The sequence below is a fragment of the Cervus elaphus genome, chromosome 1 (genome assembly GCF_910594005.1).
Source record: "Cervus elaphus chromosome 1, mCerEla1.1, whole genome shotgun sequence".
NCBI classification, from domain to species: Eukaryota; Metazoa; Chordata; class Mammalia; order Artiodactyla; family Cervidae; genus Cervus; species Cervus elaphus.
In genome coordinates this window covers 69,018,797-69,034,290 of record NC_057815.1, presented here as the reverse complement: position 1 = coordinate 69,034,290, position 15,494 = coordinate 69,018,797, and the positions used below count along the sequence as shown (strand labels likewise).

General features: G+C 38.0%; 1 protein-coding gene across 4 annotated transcripts in view; it reads right to left on the bottom strand.

Annotated features, from left to right (window-relative positions):
* Positions 1 to 15,494, bottom strand: part of UVRAG (UV radiation resistance associated) — a 319,155-nt gene that overhangs the window by 286,334 nt on the left and 17,327 nt on the right. For 2 of the 4 annotated variants that reach the window (XM_043907747.1, XM_043907760.1), the window contains exons 1-2: positions 1,949 to 2,062; positions 918 to 1,035 (exon numbers count right to left, since the gene is read on the bottom strand). In XM_043907747.1, the coding sequence (XP_043763682.1) occupies positions 918 to 1,035; positions 1,949 to 1,969 (139 nt within the window). In that variant the 5' untranslated portion in view covers positions 1,970 to 2,062. Of the gene's footprint in view, positions 1 to 917; positions 1,036 to 1,948; positions 2,063 to 15,494 lie in introns of those variants that run through there. The other 2 variants (XM_043907751.1, XM_043907741.1) reach the window with 1 other exon arrangement.

Below are 15,494 nucleotides of genomic sequence, written 5' to 3'. Positions count from 1 at the left end.
TTAAGAAATTTATTATGTCAAGGCACTGAACGACTCATAGCACTTGTTATGGTAGCTAGAGTTACTTGTTCAGATTAATACAATTGTTTTAAAAATACACAGTGGTTAGAATGAAACCTAAGAATGAAATAAAACTGTAAAAATGGTGGAATTTACAGTCCTTTTTCCTTTGTCCAAGAATTACATAGCAAGCTATTTCAGTATATAGTGTATATACTGGTAATAGTTGGTATGTAAGTACATACTGGTACATAGCTGGTATATAGTTACATACTAGCTGAAATATCCAGAACTAATATCAATGTAGTTTTAATCCTAATTCAATATTCCTGTCATTATACCGTTCTTCCTCTTTTACAGTATTCAACATAAGTCAACTGATTATGTCAAAGTGTCTTTTGCCTAATATGTATTCAAAAGATGCTTGTGATTCTGAATCAAATATCTGATGTCCTCTTAGAATTATCACTTATGGAAGAATCCACATTTCAGTATGAGGAAATGAATTCAAAGAAACCTTGCAATTCTAAAAATGAGCCCATATACACAAAGAATTACAGATATGAGAAGATATGAACTAGGTCCAAATTTTACCACAAGACTAAAGGAATTAATTATATTTTAAAGACAAACAACTAGATACTGGACTCAAGTAACCTATTTCAAATGACAGCTACTGAATAATTAAACATTAACATTTATAAAGGAATGATAAATTTATCATTGTAAGGCTCAGCTATCCAAAAGACATGTTTCTTCAATATATATAAAAACTGCTCAAGAAATATTTTCAGACAGCATGACAACTTAGTTTTCTAACTAGCAATACTAGCAAGAGATGCAGAGAACCATTTATGTTACAAAAGAATAAAAATGAGATCTAACCATCCGTGGGTGGCAAGTCCAGATTCTCTTACCTTTGTATACCTTTTCAGTGTTACACAAGTGAAGTGTGAAGTAGGTATCAAGGAGCTGATGGCCATTCCTATTAACAATGTTCCGGGCAGCAATGTTCCGAAGATGTCTAAGACGCCGCTGAAACACAAAGAAAAACAAAAAAAGAGGAGCATTCAGCTTTTTCCTCTTCTAAAACTTTCTGAAAGCTACAATTCAAAGATAAAATTTAGTAAGTTGTCCCAGTCATTTATTTGTTGAGCCAACAACCTTAACCCAGTCTCTTATTTATGCCTCAGCATCTCTTCCGTTAAATAGGAGTTATTCTTGCCCTATATCATTTACAAAGTTGTTGGAAGCATGAAATAACAGAAATGAAATATTCTTATAAAGTATAAATATTATATAAATCCTAAATACCTGTAGAATAGCATCAGTATTTCCTGGAATATTAACTAGGCAGTAATTTGCTTTTTTCCCATCAGAAGGACGCTGGTAGAGATGCAAAGTCCAACTCACACCAACACAAAATTAGCAATTATTACATACACACACCTCTGTTGCTAGTTCACTATGATGCCAGATCATCTGTTACAACCAAGAAAAGAAGACAAAGACAAAAAACCAAACAAAACAGTACCTCACTGCTCACTTCATCAGGCCAGTAACCCAACTGTCATCACCTTAAATTCTCACTTGACCAGCAGTCAACCAGTCCCTATATTTTCATCAGGCCTCCCTCCAACTAGGATGCAAAAATTATTTGAAGTCATAAGTGCTGGAAATGCAAAAGCTCCATAAGCAACAGGAGAAATCAACAAAAATATAAGATGCCTAAGTGTTAGTCACGCAGTTGTGTCCAACTCTGCGACCCCATGGACTGTAGCCCGCCAGGCTCCTCTGTCCATGGGATTTCTCCAGGCAAGAATACTGGAGTGGGTAGGCATTCCCTTTTCCAGGGGATCTGCTCGAACCAGGGATCAAACCCGGGTCTCCTACATTGCAAGCAGATTCTTTACCACTGAGCTACAGAGTACAGAATACTTTAAGATACCTTAAGAGATAGCCAAATCATCTCGTATCAAACAGAAAAGTTGGCAGTGAAGCCTGAGCACAACAGATTCATTCTCAGTAGCTAGTCCCCTGTGTCAGATGATTAGTTCAGAGACTGAAAAACAGAAACCAAGTGCTCACTTTTAAAATATGCTTAAAGCTCTCCCTTTAGGCTGAAAGCCCACTTTGCTGAGGTAAGTCCATCATCAATTACAGGTGCAGTCAGCCAGCAAAGTACAGTTCTTCCTTTCCATGTACACAGCAACCTAATCCTTTCTCCCAATCTAGAGATTAACATTCTTGGACAGAGAAGGTTATTGTCTAATAAATTTATTTAACATTCTAAGTATGAAAAACCCCAAATGTATTTATAAAAAGCTTGTAGGGCTTACTTTAAAAGACTTATATTTCTATAATATGCCAAAGGTTTCCATTTCACACCCTAGATTACAGTAACTATTTCCCCCAACTACATATTTTTCATTAGCCTTGTAAGTCAAGATTTTAAATTGACAGGAACCACTAATAGCCTACATACATAATAATCACATCTATTTTGCCAAAAGATTCCAATCTTGGTCCTCTATTCAAAGACCTGAAAACATTACCCAAAGCCTCCAGCATAAAGCACAAACTTCCCATTGTTCCCTTCAAAGCCTTGCACAATCCAACCTCTCCATACTCAATCCTCACTTCCCACTAGAGCTTCCTCACACCCAACCCCCAGTCACAAGTGACTGCTTGCTGTTCCATGAAAAAGATCATGTATGGTCCTAGCTCTGTGTTTTTGCCAACGCTAGCTCCTCAATGCTATCTACTGAGATTACCGTACGGTTTTCATCTTTCAATTTGTTTATATGATGTAGCACACCGATTGATTTGCGTATACTGAAAAGTCCATGCATCCCTGGGATAAACCCCACTTGATCATGGTGTATGATTCTTTCAATGTATTGTTAGAGTCTGTTTGCATCTTGCTCAGGATTTTGGCATCTATGTTCATCAGTGATATTGGCCTGTAACTTTTTTTGTGTGATATCTGAAGCACTAAGATAAGTATTTTCATTACACCATGCTTAACTAAATACAAGATGGTACAGACAAAGGAACTGGTACAGACAAAGGAAATCAACTCTCGGGTAAATTACGGATGTAATCTTGGTGAAGGCAGTAAATATACACGGGGACCTCTTGTGCCCTTTGTCTTGATTTCCTCTTTAAAATATTCATTCCAATTTTATCATAAAGCTGATTATTTTAAAAAATATTAAACATGCGAAATGCCAGGCTGTATGAAGCACAAGCTAGAATCAAGATTGCTGGAAGAAATATCAATAACCTCAGATACACAGATGACACCACACTTACAGCAGAAAGCGAAGAAAAACTAAAGAGCCTCTTGATGAAAGTAAAAGAGGACAGTGAAAAAGCTGGCTTAAAATTCAACATTCAGAAAACCAAGATCATGGCATCTGGTCCCCCCATCACTTCATGATAAATAGATGGGGAAACAGTGGAAAGTGAGAGACTTTATATTTGGGGGCTCCAAAATCACTGCAGATGGTGGCTGCAGCCATGAAATTAAGACTCTTGCTCCTTGGAAGAAAAGCTATGACTCAACCTAGACAGCTTATTAAAAAGCAGAGACATTACTTTACCAACAAAGGTCCGTCTAGTCAAAGCTATGGTTTCTCCAGTAGTCATGTATGGATGTGAGAGTTGGACCATAAAGAAGGCTGAGCACCAAAGAACTGATGCTTTTGAACGGTGCTGTTGGAGAAGACTCTTGAGAGTCCTTTGGACTGCAAGGAGATCCATCCAGTCCATCCTAAAGGAAATCAGTCCTGAATGTTCATTGGAAGGACTGACGCTGAAGCTGAAACTCCAATACTCTGGCCACCTGATGCAAAGAACTTACTTATTGAAAAAGACCCTGATGCTGGGGAAAACTGAAGGCAGGAGAAGGGAACGACAGAGGATGAGATGGTTGGATGGCATCACAGACTTGATGGACCTGAGTTTGAGCAAGTTCTGAGAGTTGGGGACGGACAGGGAAGCCTGGCATGCTGCAGTCCATGGGGTTGCAAAGAATCAGACACGACTGAGCAACTGAACTGAACTGAAACTTTAATAAATTAAATTAACAACATTAATAATATGCCAAAGGACCTACTATGCACAGGGAACTATACTCAACATTTTGTAATGATCTATTAGAAAAGAAAATACAAAGAAGAGTATGTTTTTTTTAAAAAAAAAGGTAAAGAAGAATATATATGGGACTTCCCTGGTGGTCCAGTGGTTAAGAATCTGCCAGCTAATGCAGGGAACTAAGATCCCACATGCCATGGGACAGCTAAGCTTCATGAGCCACAGCTACTGAGCCGGCACTCTACAGCCCGAGCTCTGCAACAAGAGAAGCCTGTGACCCGCAACTAGAGAACTCCCCGCCTGCCACAACTAGAGAAAGCCTGCATACCGCAATGAAGAGCCAATACAGTAAAAAATAAACAGAAGAAAGTGTGTGGTTATCTGTATGACTAAATCACTGTGCTGTACACCTAAAACAGGATATTATAAATCAACTAAACTTCAATAAAAATAAGTAAGAATTAATAATAATATGCCAATGTTAATTTTTAGTTTTGAAAAATGTAAAATGGTAATATATGATGCTAACCTTACGGAAAACTGAATGAAGGGAATTCTGTGTACTGTCTTGGCAACTTCTCTGTAAATCTAAAATTAGTACAAAATTTTAAAGAATGATAAGCTATCTATTGCCTTTTTTCAGAACTAGGGAGTGAAAAGGGGACAAAGAGTGCCAGTAAAACAACACTTCACAAACATAATTTAAACAGAGCTCCTCTCTTCCATCCCCACCCATTCATCTCCTTCCTTCAGTCTCCCATCTCCTTCCTTCCTCCCCTTCCCCCAAGGTTTAAAGCAATTAAAAAGAAATACGGAAGGTTAAACCAGAAACTCAGAAAATGACCTGTGGGGGTGAGAACAGGTTGGAGGGAACAGAGATAAAAGCAAGACTTCCCTGATACTTCGCTATGTGGTTTCGCCTTCTGTACCATAAGAATGATTTACATAATCAAAAAATAAAGTTAAATAAGAAAAAGTTTAAATCAACTAAACCTAGTCAAAAATATAACAGCAATACCAAAAATTACCACCAGTCTTAGGCTATATCACCCACCTTTGCCCAAATTACTACCCTACGAATCTAGGAAATATTAAAGAAATCAAGGTGACCGAAAGGATCCTCTCTAGTTCTCAGTTCTCCAGAACATCTATACTTGACCAAAACAATGTATAATTATGGATAGTTTCAAATATTTTCCCAACCAGACTAAAAGTTTTATACGGGAGAGATTTATTTTATTAACTGCTATATCTCTAGCACCCAGATGAATAACTAGCAAATAGTAGGAACACAATAAATGGTTTTTGACTGAATTTATACGTGTCCAGAGAATTAACATTCAAGAAGGTCTTGGTATGACCTAGGTCGTACAATGAACCTGAGTGGCCTGGAACCCATAGTGGATTCTGACACCCACCCATGAGATGGTGGGAGAATATAGAGCACTTCAAACGTAAGACTGGACCTCAAAACTGAAAAGTAGGGGTCAAATCTTAGCGGTGCTTCTGGACTACAGCAAATTCTCAGCACTCACCTACCTGTAACTGTACCAGGCACCAGGAATTCATGACCTGGAGGCAACATCGAGCATAAATGTACTGCTTTAGACCCTGTCTAAATAGAATTAAATATCAGATTATTTCAACGGCCCATCCAAAGATAAATTCAAATCTGTCTTATGATCTAAACTGGCTCAAATATCTCAGAAAAGTAAAAATAACAAGTAATTAAAATTTATGCTGACTTTGAAATTACTCTTTTTGATTTTGGCTGTGCTGGGTCTCATTATTATGCATGGGCTTTCTCTAGTTGCAACGCATGGGATTCTCATTGTGGTGACATCTCATTGCAGAGCATGGACTCTAGAGCACAGGCTCAGTAGCTGTGGCCCACGGGCTTAGTCGACCTATGGCATGTGGAATCCTCCTGGACTAGGGATCGAACCCATGTTCCTGCATTGGCAGGTGGGGATTCTTAACCACTGGACCACCAGGCAAGTCCTAGATTACTCTTTAAGATAACATTCCAGGCAGCTTCTTAAACTGCCAATCTCCTCACACTTTCTTAAAGCTTTAAGCATTCACAGTTAAGAAAGGCTCTTTGCATCTCTTTCTACAGCAGTAGCTTTAGGCAGCCAACTGTACTCTAGAAACACCTATTTCCAAAGTTGAATAGATTTTAATTTTTAAGTTGGAATTAAAATAGCTTTAAAGTCTTTGAAGCACTACCTAAAAAATATTCTATATCAAGGTTAAAAATAATCACTAAAATAAAATCTTATTCAGCTTTGATTTGGAAGATTGATGTATTATAGCTAGAGCACAACTCTCCTACCTGCAATGTTGGCAGTGGGAAAGAGACCAGAATGATCCTAAATCCCTCAACCTTTTTTTTTTTCTTTTTAAACAAATCTCTCAAGTATAAATTCTAAAACAAGACTTAACTAGCATGTGTTGGAGATTTGAAACATCTGCTTAAGTAAACAAGCATTACACTAGTGTGATTGTAAACTGGTGCCTCTAAGAATCTAAAAGGGTTAGATTTTCTTGTTAACAGTACTAATGTTCTTAGAAAACTGCTTTAAAACGCGAGTGAAAGTCGCTCAGTTGTGTCCAACTTTGCAATCTCATGGACCATACAGTCCATGGAATTCTCCAGGCCAGAATACTCGAGTAGGTAGCCTTTCCCTTCTCCAGGGGATCTTCCCAACCCAGGGATCGAACTCAGGTCTCCAGCATTGCAGGCAGATTCTTTACCAGCTGAGCCACAAGGGAAACCCAAAACATAACAGCAGATTAAAGAACTTTTTCTGCCTTTTAATATTTTGCTCTGTTTTATCTTGCCCAGCATCTATTTGGCTTAAAAAACAAACAACAACAAAAAAGAACAAAAACACCTCAGATATTCCTCTTTAGAACTACCGTCCTCTACTATCAATCTACTGTAGAATTAACCCCACTTCCAACTCCAAGAAGGATCATGTGACTCAGGTCAAGTCAATCAGCCCTGATCATTCCCTCCCCCTCCCCACCATAACAACACAATTAGGATCCATGGAAAACCTAGAAGTTGTATTACATTGTTGTATTAAACAGTCGATTAAATTCTTTTTTCCCCCTGCTGGCCCAGAACCTGAAAGGACATAGGGCTAGAGATGCTGGCAATCATCTTTACATCATAGTGAAACCTGAGATGAAAACTGCAAGAGAGCAGAGTTCAGAAATGTGGAGCAAGACAGAAATAAGGTATTGCAACAAGAGTAAGATAAGAGGTACAAACTACTATGCACAAAATAGATAAGCAACAAGGATACAGTGTATAGCAGAGGGAATTATAGCCATTATCTTGTAACAACTATTCATGGAGTATAACCTGTAAAAAGCGGAATCACTATGCTATACACCTGAAATTAATATTAAGTCAACTACACTTTAATAAAAAAATTAAATTAAAAGTCCTGCCAAAGGAATTTTAGTCTCTGTTAGTACGCCCAAATCCCACCTAAAATGAGAACGACAGACACCAATCCCGTCCCGATAAAACTGTTGAAGATTACAACTAGAGAACACTTATATCCTAACTATCAAGAAATTTTCCCACTAACAGGTTAGTAAATGAAAAGTAACGTTCTAATTTAGCTGCAAGGTACAAAGAAATGTTTCATTTTGTTAAACATCCCCATATTTTAGAAAATGGTTAATTTCTGGTAGGTCAATCCATTTTTATTGATACAATTTTGAACCTCATCCTTGGTGATAATAAGTGAAATCACACCTCAGAACTAAAAGAAAACCAAAGCAACTTTTAGTAGTAAAGCAGGCCACTGGTGGTCTACACTCTTCCCAAATGTTACCTTTCCTTTGCTGGTATCTAAACTTGGTCTGGCTTCTGAGGTATAAAAATGACCAAAGAGAAATGTGATGTTCCTCCTTTCTGCTGGAGAGTGACTCAGAGAGGCTGATGATGGCTATCCTCCTCCTTCCTTGCACTCCTTGCTTATTAAAACAAGAGTATCTGTGTGTCTCACTATATCCTGCCCACTATGCCAATTGTCTTGCTGTTCACTGAACCCAGGGTAGGCAAGGCGTGAGCGAGGAAACAGATAGGAAGAAGCTGAAAGAAGATGCAAGGAGCCATAGGAATTGCAAACATTCTTTATTCGCAGCAGCAAAGCAGACATGCTTTATCCTCTAAAGGCTGATGCTGCCTCAAGACACAGCAAGGGCTTTTCAGGTGGTGCTTATATAGGCATGATGCACATACCCAGTACTATAAATGATCTCAGCAGTTACATAACCATGCATAGTCACTGTTTACAGAATGTGGGACCAGAGCAAGGGAACATGGGGCGGGAGTGAGAGGGAGTTGGGCAAGAGAACCTGACTACCGCCATCTTGGTTAACTGCTCTTTCCCAACACCATGGTTCTATATAATACATATAATATATAGTATATATATAATATATACAATATTATATATAATATAATGACTCCACAAATCTCCATCACCAAACTAAACTACCACCCCACGCACACCTTTTATGGCTCCCAAGACCACAGTGAGGTATCCTCTAAGCAAATTTTGAGTATAATATGCTTAGTTCTACAACAGCTCTTATAAATCAACAATACAATCCATAAACTGTAGCCCTATAGAAAAGAGGGCAAAGGATATAAAAAGGCAGACCACCAGGAAAGAAATGGAAATGGTCAGTAACCATATGAGAAGATGTATAATCCTACTCATAAAGATATGCACACCAAAACAAGTAGTCCAGCTTATGGAGACTGCAGTTTCCCAAGAATGGTCCCACCAATACATCCCATCCCACATGCTCACTTCCAGTGTGATACTGCCACTTCTTTACGAAACGAGATCTATGTCCCCCTCCCCTTAAATGAGGGCAGGCCTGTGACTATGGCGGAAATGATGTCATGTGATTTCTGAAGCTGAATCACAAAGTTACCTGGTCCTCTTTACTGGATGCTCTTCTTTAGAATTCAGTCATCCCTCGGTGAGGATGCCAAGCAGCCATATGTTAAGGCTTGGCTGGTGTTCTCCTCAGTCCCAGCTGAGTGAGTCCAGCCATAACCTGACACACAGTGACCACTCCAGCACCCAGCAGTTGAGATGCCAGAAACGACACCAAGGAAAGAACAGTTCTCACCCAGTCTGAAACAAAACTTTTCATAAGCAAAATAAATGATGATGTTTTAAGCCACAAAATTTTTTGTTTGTTACTCAGCAATATAAAACAAAGAAATTGATTTGATTAACAGAACAGTTTAGTTTGTCAGGGTTGATACTAGTAAGGAAAATGATGTTGGGGGAAATATAAAATGGTTCATTTGGAAGGAGGGTGATTTAGCAACAATTACCAAAGTGTATATAATATTTGACTAAGCAATTCCACAAGTCACAAAAATGTGTGCAAATATTAGCTATAAAAGCAAAAACTGAAAAACCACTCTTAAATTGCGGCATATTCATACAATGGAAAATTACATAACCATTACAAGACAAAGTGATAATATGAAACACAAACAAAAGAGCAAAAAATGGAAGGAAAGTTATGACCAACCTAGACAGCACATTAAAAAGCACTTTGTCAACAAATGTCCATCTAGTCAAGGCTATGGTTTTTCCAGTGGTCATGTATGGATGTGAGAGCTGGACTATAAAGAAAGCTGAGCACCGAAGAATTTATGCTATTGAACTGTGGTGTTGGAGAAGACTCTTGAGAGTCCCTTGGACTGCAAGGAGATCCAACCAGTCCATCCTAAAGGAGATCAGTCCTGGGTGTTCATTTGTAGGACTGCTGTTGAAACTGAAACTCCAATACTTTGGCTACCTGATGAGAAGAGCTGACTCATTGGAAAAGACCCTGATGCTGGGAAAGACTGAGGGCAGAGGAGAAGGGGACGACAGAAGATGAGATGGTTGGATGGCATCACCGACTCAATGGACATGGGTTTGGGTGGACTCCGGGAGTTAGTGATGGACAGGGAGGCCTGGCGTGCTATGGTTCATGGGGTCGCAAAGAATGGGACACAACTGATCGACTGAACTTACTTGAACTGAAAATACTACTGTACACCCTAAGTGATGTAGATCATGGGTTGGTCAACTTGCTTTAAAAGTTTCCAAAAGTAAACATTTCAAGCTTTACAGGGTGCATTCCATCTCTGCAAATTCTTTGGGTTCAAACATGTTTGTTTATAATCCTTCAGCCGTGTCAAAATCTTTCTTATTTCATCAGTTGTTACAAAAACCAATGACAATTAGCCACAGTTTGCTAACCCTTTACGTAGAAAATCACTGAGTTATGAGAATTTTGAAAAATAGTCAAACTTGTTCTTAGTATCTTTCCCCTTCCCTATTCTCAGTTCACTTCCTTTTCAGATCAAGCCTTTACTCTCAGCATGGGACCAGGCTAAAGGGCATGGAAGAATTAAGGCCCAGGTTAACCCAGATTACTGCTACTTTGGCACACTTTTTTGAGGGGCAACAAAAGCAAACCTGGGAGAAAATGTTTTCCACATTTCCACAGAAGGTAAAAATGCTGAATTACCAAATCAAGAATTTAAGCTTGATAAATTAGGTCGGTCTTTTTAAAACAAAAAAGCCCCTTCTATATTATAGAATTCTATTTTGTCTAATCTTTTGATCCCACCTGAAAGACTCACTGTGAAAAGTTTTGAAAGAACACAAAAATGCTTTAAAACTACTGCTTGGGCCTACTGGATAGAAAGCAAATGGTGCCAACGGGCAATGTTACAGATTTAAACAAACCATCAACTCTAAAGTCTCATAAAACACTTTATAGCTCCTGTTCCTAACTAAGAACTTTCTCTGACATAAATTACACAGCCTCGGACCCAAAGCCCTCATTTTGACATTAACTCTCCTCTCACCCAAGTTCAAATAAGTCCTAGAACTTAATTCAGTCACTTACTACGCACTAACAGCCTTCTCCACAAGAAAAGACAAAATCTATCGATAGCTCTCAACTTTCTATACTTCTTAGACATTTTCACTTTGGGTTGGTTTTTGTTTTAATCTCCATCCTATTCATCCCCAGTCTTGGGGGAAAATCCAAACTTGCCCTTTTCCCCACCATAATTCCTGAGTAGAGTTGCTCTAAAAAACAGGTCTTTGCAGTGACAGATCCAGTATTGTTCTCGGTGTATGTCTCTCTCATCCTCCCTCTCTTATTCCCCTTTCTTCTATTTTCCTTGCCAAACTACGCTAGCAACTGTGGGGATACAAACATGGGATTCCCTAGTTTCAGCGTACATAATCTTTCTAAAGAATTGGAGTTTGTGCGCACCAAAGAAAGCTAGTTTGAGGTAAAAGTATCCAGCATATACTTTCAAAGAGCATTTAATTAAAGAACCGTTATTACAGAAATATAAGACCGAACAAAACAGACACAGAACTATACAGGATGACCTGGAGGATAAACACTGGAAGACAGAAGATAGGTTCAGTGGCCCAAGTATACAGTAATATCGTGCTTGCAATCTGCTTCAAAATAATTGGGGTGAGGCAAGTTGTTAGGCATATAGATAAAAAAAGACCTACCATGAGGTGACAGTTATTGATGGTTATTACCAATAACAAGTAATAGGTACTTGGGAGTTTATTATCCCACCCTCCCATATGTATGCATTTCAATATACATTGATACATAAAATATACATATAGATACTTCATTATTCATTGAAATTTCCATAATAAAAAAATTTTAAAATAGTATCAGTAAGAACAGAAAGGATAAGACTATATAGGAACGCAAAGACAAAATTGGGCTTAATGGGGATACTAATTAGAGAACGGATATGGTTGAGGACAAACAGAAGATTGTTAAAAGAAATAAAGGAGTTAAAGGATCCCTAGAGAAATAAGAACTAATCAATAAAAGTGTTAGGACAATGGAGGAGCCATCAGTAAAGGGAAAGGGAAGGAAAGAAAAGAAATATGTACATGTATCAAATTTCAGATGGCCTAAAAATATTCAAATGTAAATAATTAAAGCATAATAAAAGTTCCAAAAGAAACCATGAAGGATTATTTTATAACCTCAAAGGTCTAAGAATGACATAAAACTCTGAAACTATAAAAAGAAGGGGGAAAAAAAAATCAATAAAATTTCCTACATAAAATGTTTTTAAATTATGCATGACAAAAACTATCATATGCAAAGTCAAACTAAAAAACAACCTAACAAAAAAATTTCAATTTTTATAACAAAGACAATTTCACTAAAACATAAAAAGTTCATATGGGAATCCTCTGGTGGTCCAGTGGTTAGGATTCAGTGCTTTCATTGACAGGGGCCTGGTGTTAATCCCTAGTCAGGGAACTAAGATCCCACAAGCTATGAGGCACAGCCAAAAATAAAATAAAACCGTTCATAGAACAAAAAGCCCAACAACCCAACAGAAAAACTGACAAAGAATGTTAACAGATTAATTCACAGAAAATATGAATAGCACTTAAGAAGAGATTCTCAACCTCACTCATAAGAGAAATGCAACTTAAAACTACACTAAAATTGGCACAGATCACAAAGTCTGATAACATATTCAGAGACAGGCAATGGCAAAACAGACACTTTCCTGAAAAAAGTATAACTGGTAAAACCTCTAAAAGATGGCACAATTACAAATACATATATGTTATTTTCACACCTGTATTAAAAATACACTTGCAGATATACAATATGATATATGTAATACAATACTAGCAAAAACTGGAAATAAGTTAAACGTTCATCAATAGGGGACTACTGATATATATATATCCTACATTGGAACAGTATGGGACCATAAAAAATAAATTATGTGGCAGCTTTCTGAGCACTGACATGTAACAATCTGTACAATACACTATTAGTTTTTTAAAAAATAGTACAGTTTATACATGATGTTTAACAAGTTATCATTTGTGTTTAACAGGAAAAAAGAATATAATTATGTAATGACAGGAGAAGCATAAAATATAATTGATAATACTGGTTGTCCAAGAGAAGGGAAAAAGGGTATTTGGGACACAGAGTGGTATGAAGACTCTTCACTGCATCCTCTTATATACTGCTGAATTGTAATCCATATGAATATATTATCCATTTTTTAAAATAAAACAATTTACATTTTTAAAAAAAGAGACGGCAACCAACCCTCAAGCCTGGGTATCTATGATAGCCATTACCAGAAGCGGTGTGACATCGTGGTAAGGGAGTCAGTAATCCTCAACTTGAGGGTGGTTCTAACCACGTACTAGTGAGTAAGTCATTGAGTCCCTCTGAGCCTATTTTCTCCTCCATAAAATAGAAACATTTCCTTCATGCTTACCTCTGTGGGTTATTTTAAGGATCAAATTAAATTATGACTATAAAAGCTCTCTGAAAAATTAAAAGTATTTTACGAATATAAAGTATGAACAGAAATATGGATGTCAAGAAAGGGATGTGGTTAGTGTTAAGATGACAAATTGATTTAGGCGTTTTCTAATCTGAAGTAAAGAGACAGATTTAGAATTTATCTATCTAAATAGAGGTAATAAAGTCACAGGAGTATAATATAACAGATCTCCAAAGAAAAACGTTAAATAAATAGAATTGTAGAACTGAGAAGGATCCTGAAAGTCACCTAAACCTTTGCTATGCAGTATTACCTGGGAACTTGCTGGAAATGCAGAATTTCAGGTCCCACTACAGACCTTACTCAGTCAGAATCTACATTTTCACAAGCTCCCCTGGTAGTCTGTTTTACTAAGCATTAATCTAAGCCGTTTTACTTATTTTTTAGATAATAAAATTAAGGCCCTAAGTAAACAGGCCCACCCATATTTACACTGTCAGTAAACACCAAATTCAAGATTTGCACCCAGGTCTGATCTCCTAGGCTATGTGTACATGTATGCATGTACACCATGCATGTGCTTCCTTGTTTCAAAACCTTTGAGACATCCTTGCCAGGAAGATGTCCCATGCCCCAACTCTTATTTCTGATCAGCAATCCAGCCCATCAATTCTTCCTTCACAATATCTCTGGCATATGTTTCTTCTTTTCCACACTTTTCATTTATTTTCCTAAAGCTATCGTTGCTTATACTATGAAAAACCAGCTTCCTTCTTGTACATGTATCAACTTCCTCTTCTGCAAACAAGAGCTCACTTAGAAACTGTAAGTTCTATACAATTCCTTAAGAAAGTACAAGCTATTATGCTTTTTCTTGTGAAGGGGGGTGCAGGGGGGACCAAGGTGCACGGTATACAGGATCTTAGTTCCCCGACCAAGGACTGAACCCATGCCCTCTAGAGTAGAAGCATACAGTCCTAACCACTGGACCACCAAGGAATGACCCATTATGCATTAACTGTTAACACACTAATTACAGGCAGAATCTATGTTTAAAATCTACCAAGATTAGCAAACTGTAACTTCGTAATTCTAACCCAGAACCTTCATGTTTTCATTTCCATTATTTCTTCCCATTACCCCTCCCTCTTTGCCCCAGAACTAATACTAAGGTCCTCCCACTGTAATCAAGCTTTACTAAATAAACCCAAAGGCCTTAAATCTTCTTTCCAGTACCTTCGATCCCAATCTGTTTCAATAAACTCACAACATTCACAAAATGCTCATGTCTTCATAATTCTCTCCCAAACACTGTACCCTAAGAAACCAAATTATCTGAACATTTCCTGAGCACTCATGATGTGCCAGGATCTACACAATGAAATAAAAGACCAAACACCTCTGACTACCTCTCCTACACAAATTCAGTAAGATTAACAGCCCTGGTCTCTGCCCCATTTCCACACCAAGAAGCTTTGACTTTTTTAAGACCAAATAATATGGGAAGACTTTGATAGATGCTCAGCCACAAGAGAAACAGATGAACAGGCAGATTAAGCCACCCATAACATGAGGACTAGCGCCTGTGCAACAGCCAACACACTGAAGCACTAGGGTAAACAGTTCCAGAAACTACCAGCCACAAATTGAGTTCATTAAATCAACCTGAGAAAAACAAAGGGCGTGTGCTTCAGTTCAAAATCAGATTGTGAGCTACTTATTCCAATTATATCAAACATTGGTTTTGTGCTGTGGTATAAACTTAGCTGACTTAGGTTTGATTCCCAGCTCCACTATCTCACTTCAAAGTGAAAGTCGCTCAGCCGTGACTTTGCGATCCCACGGACTATACAGTCCATGGAATTCTCCAGGTCAGAATACTGGAGTGGGTAGCCTTTCCCTTCTCCAGGGGATCTTCCCAACCCAGGGCATCAAACCGGGATCTCCTGCACTGCAGGCGGATTCTTTACCAACTGAGCTATCACTTGGGTATGTAATTAATCTCTCACCTTCAGACATCTCATCTGTA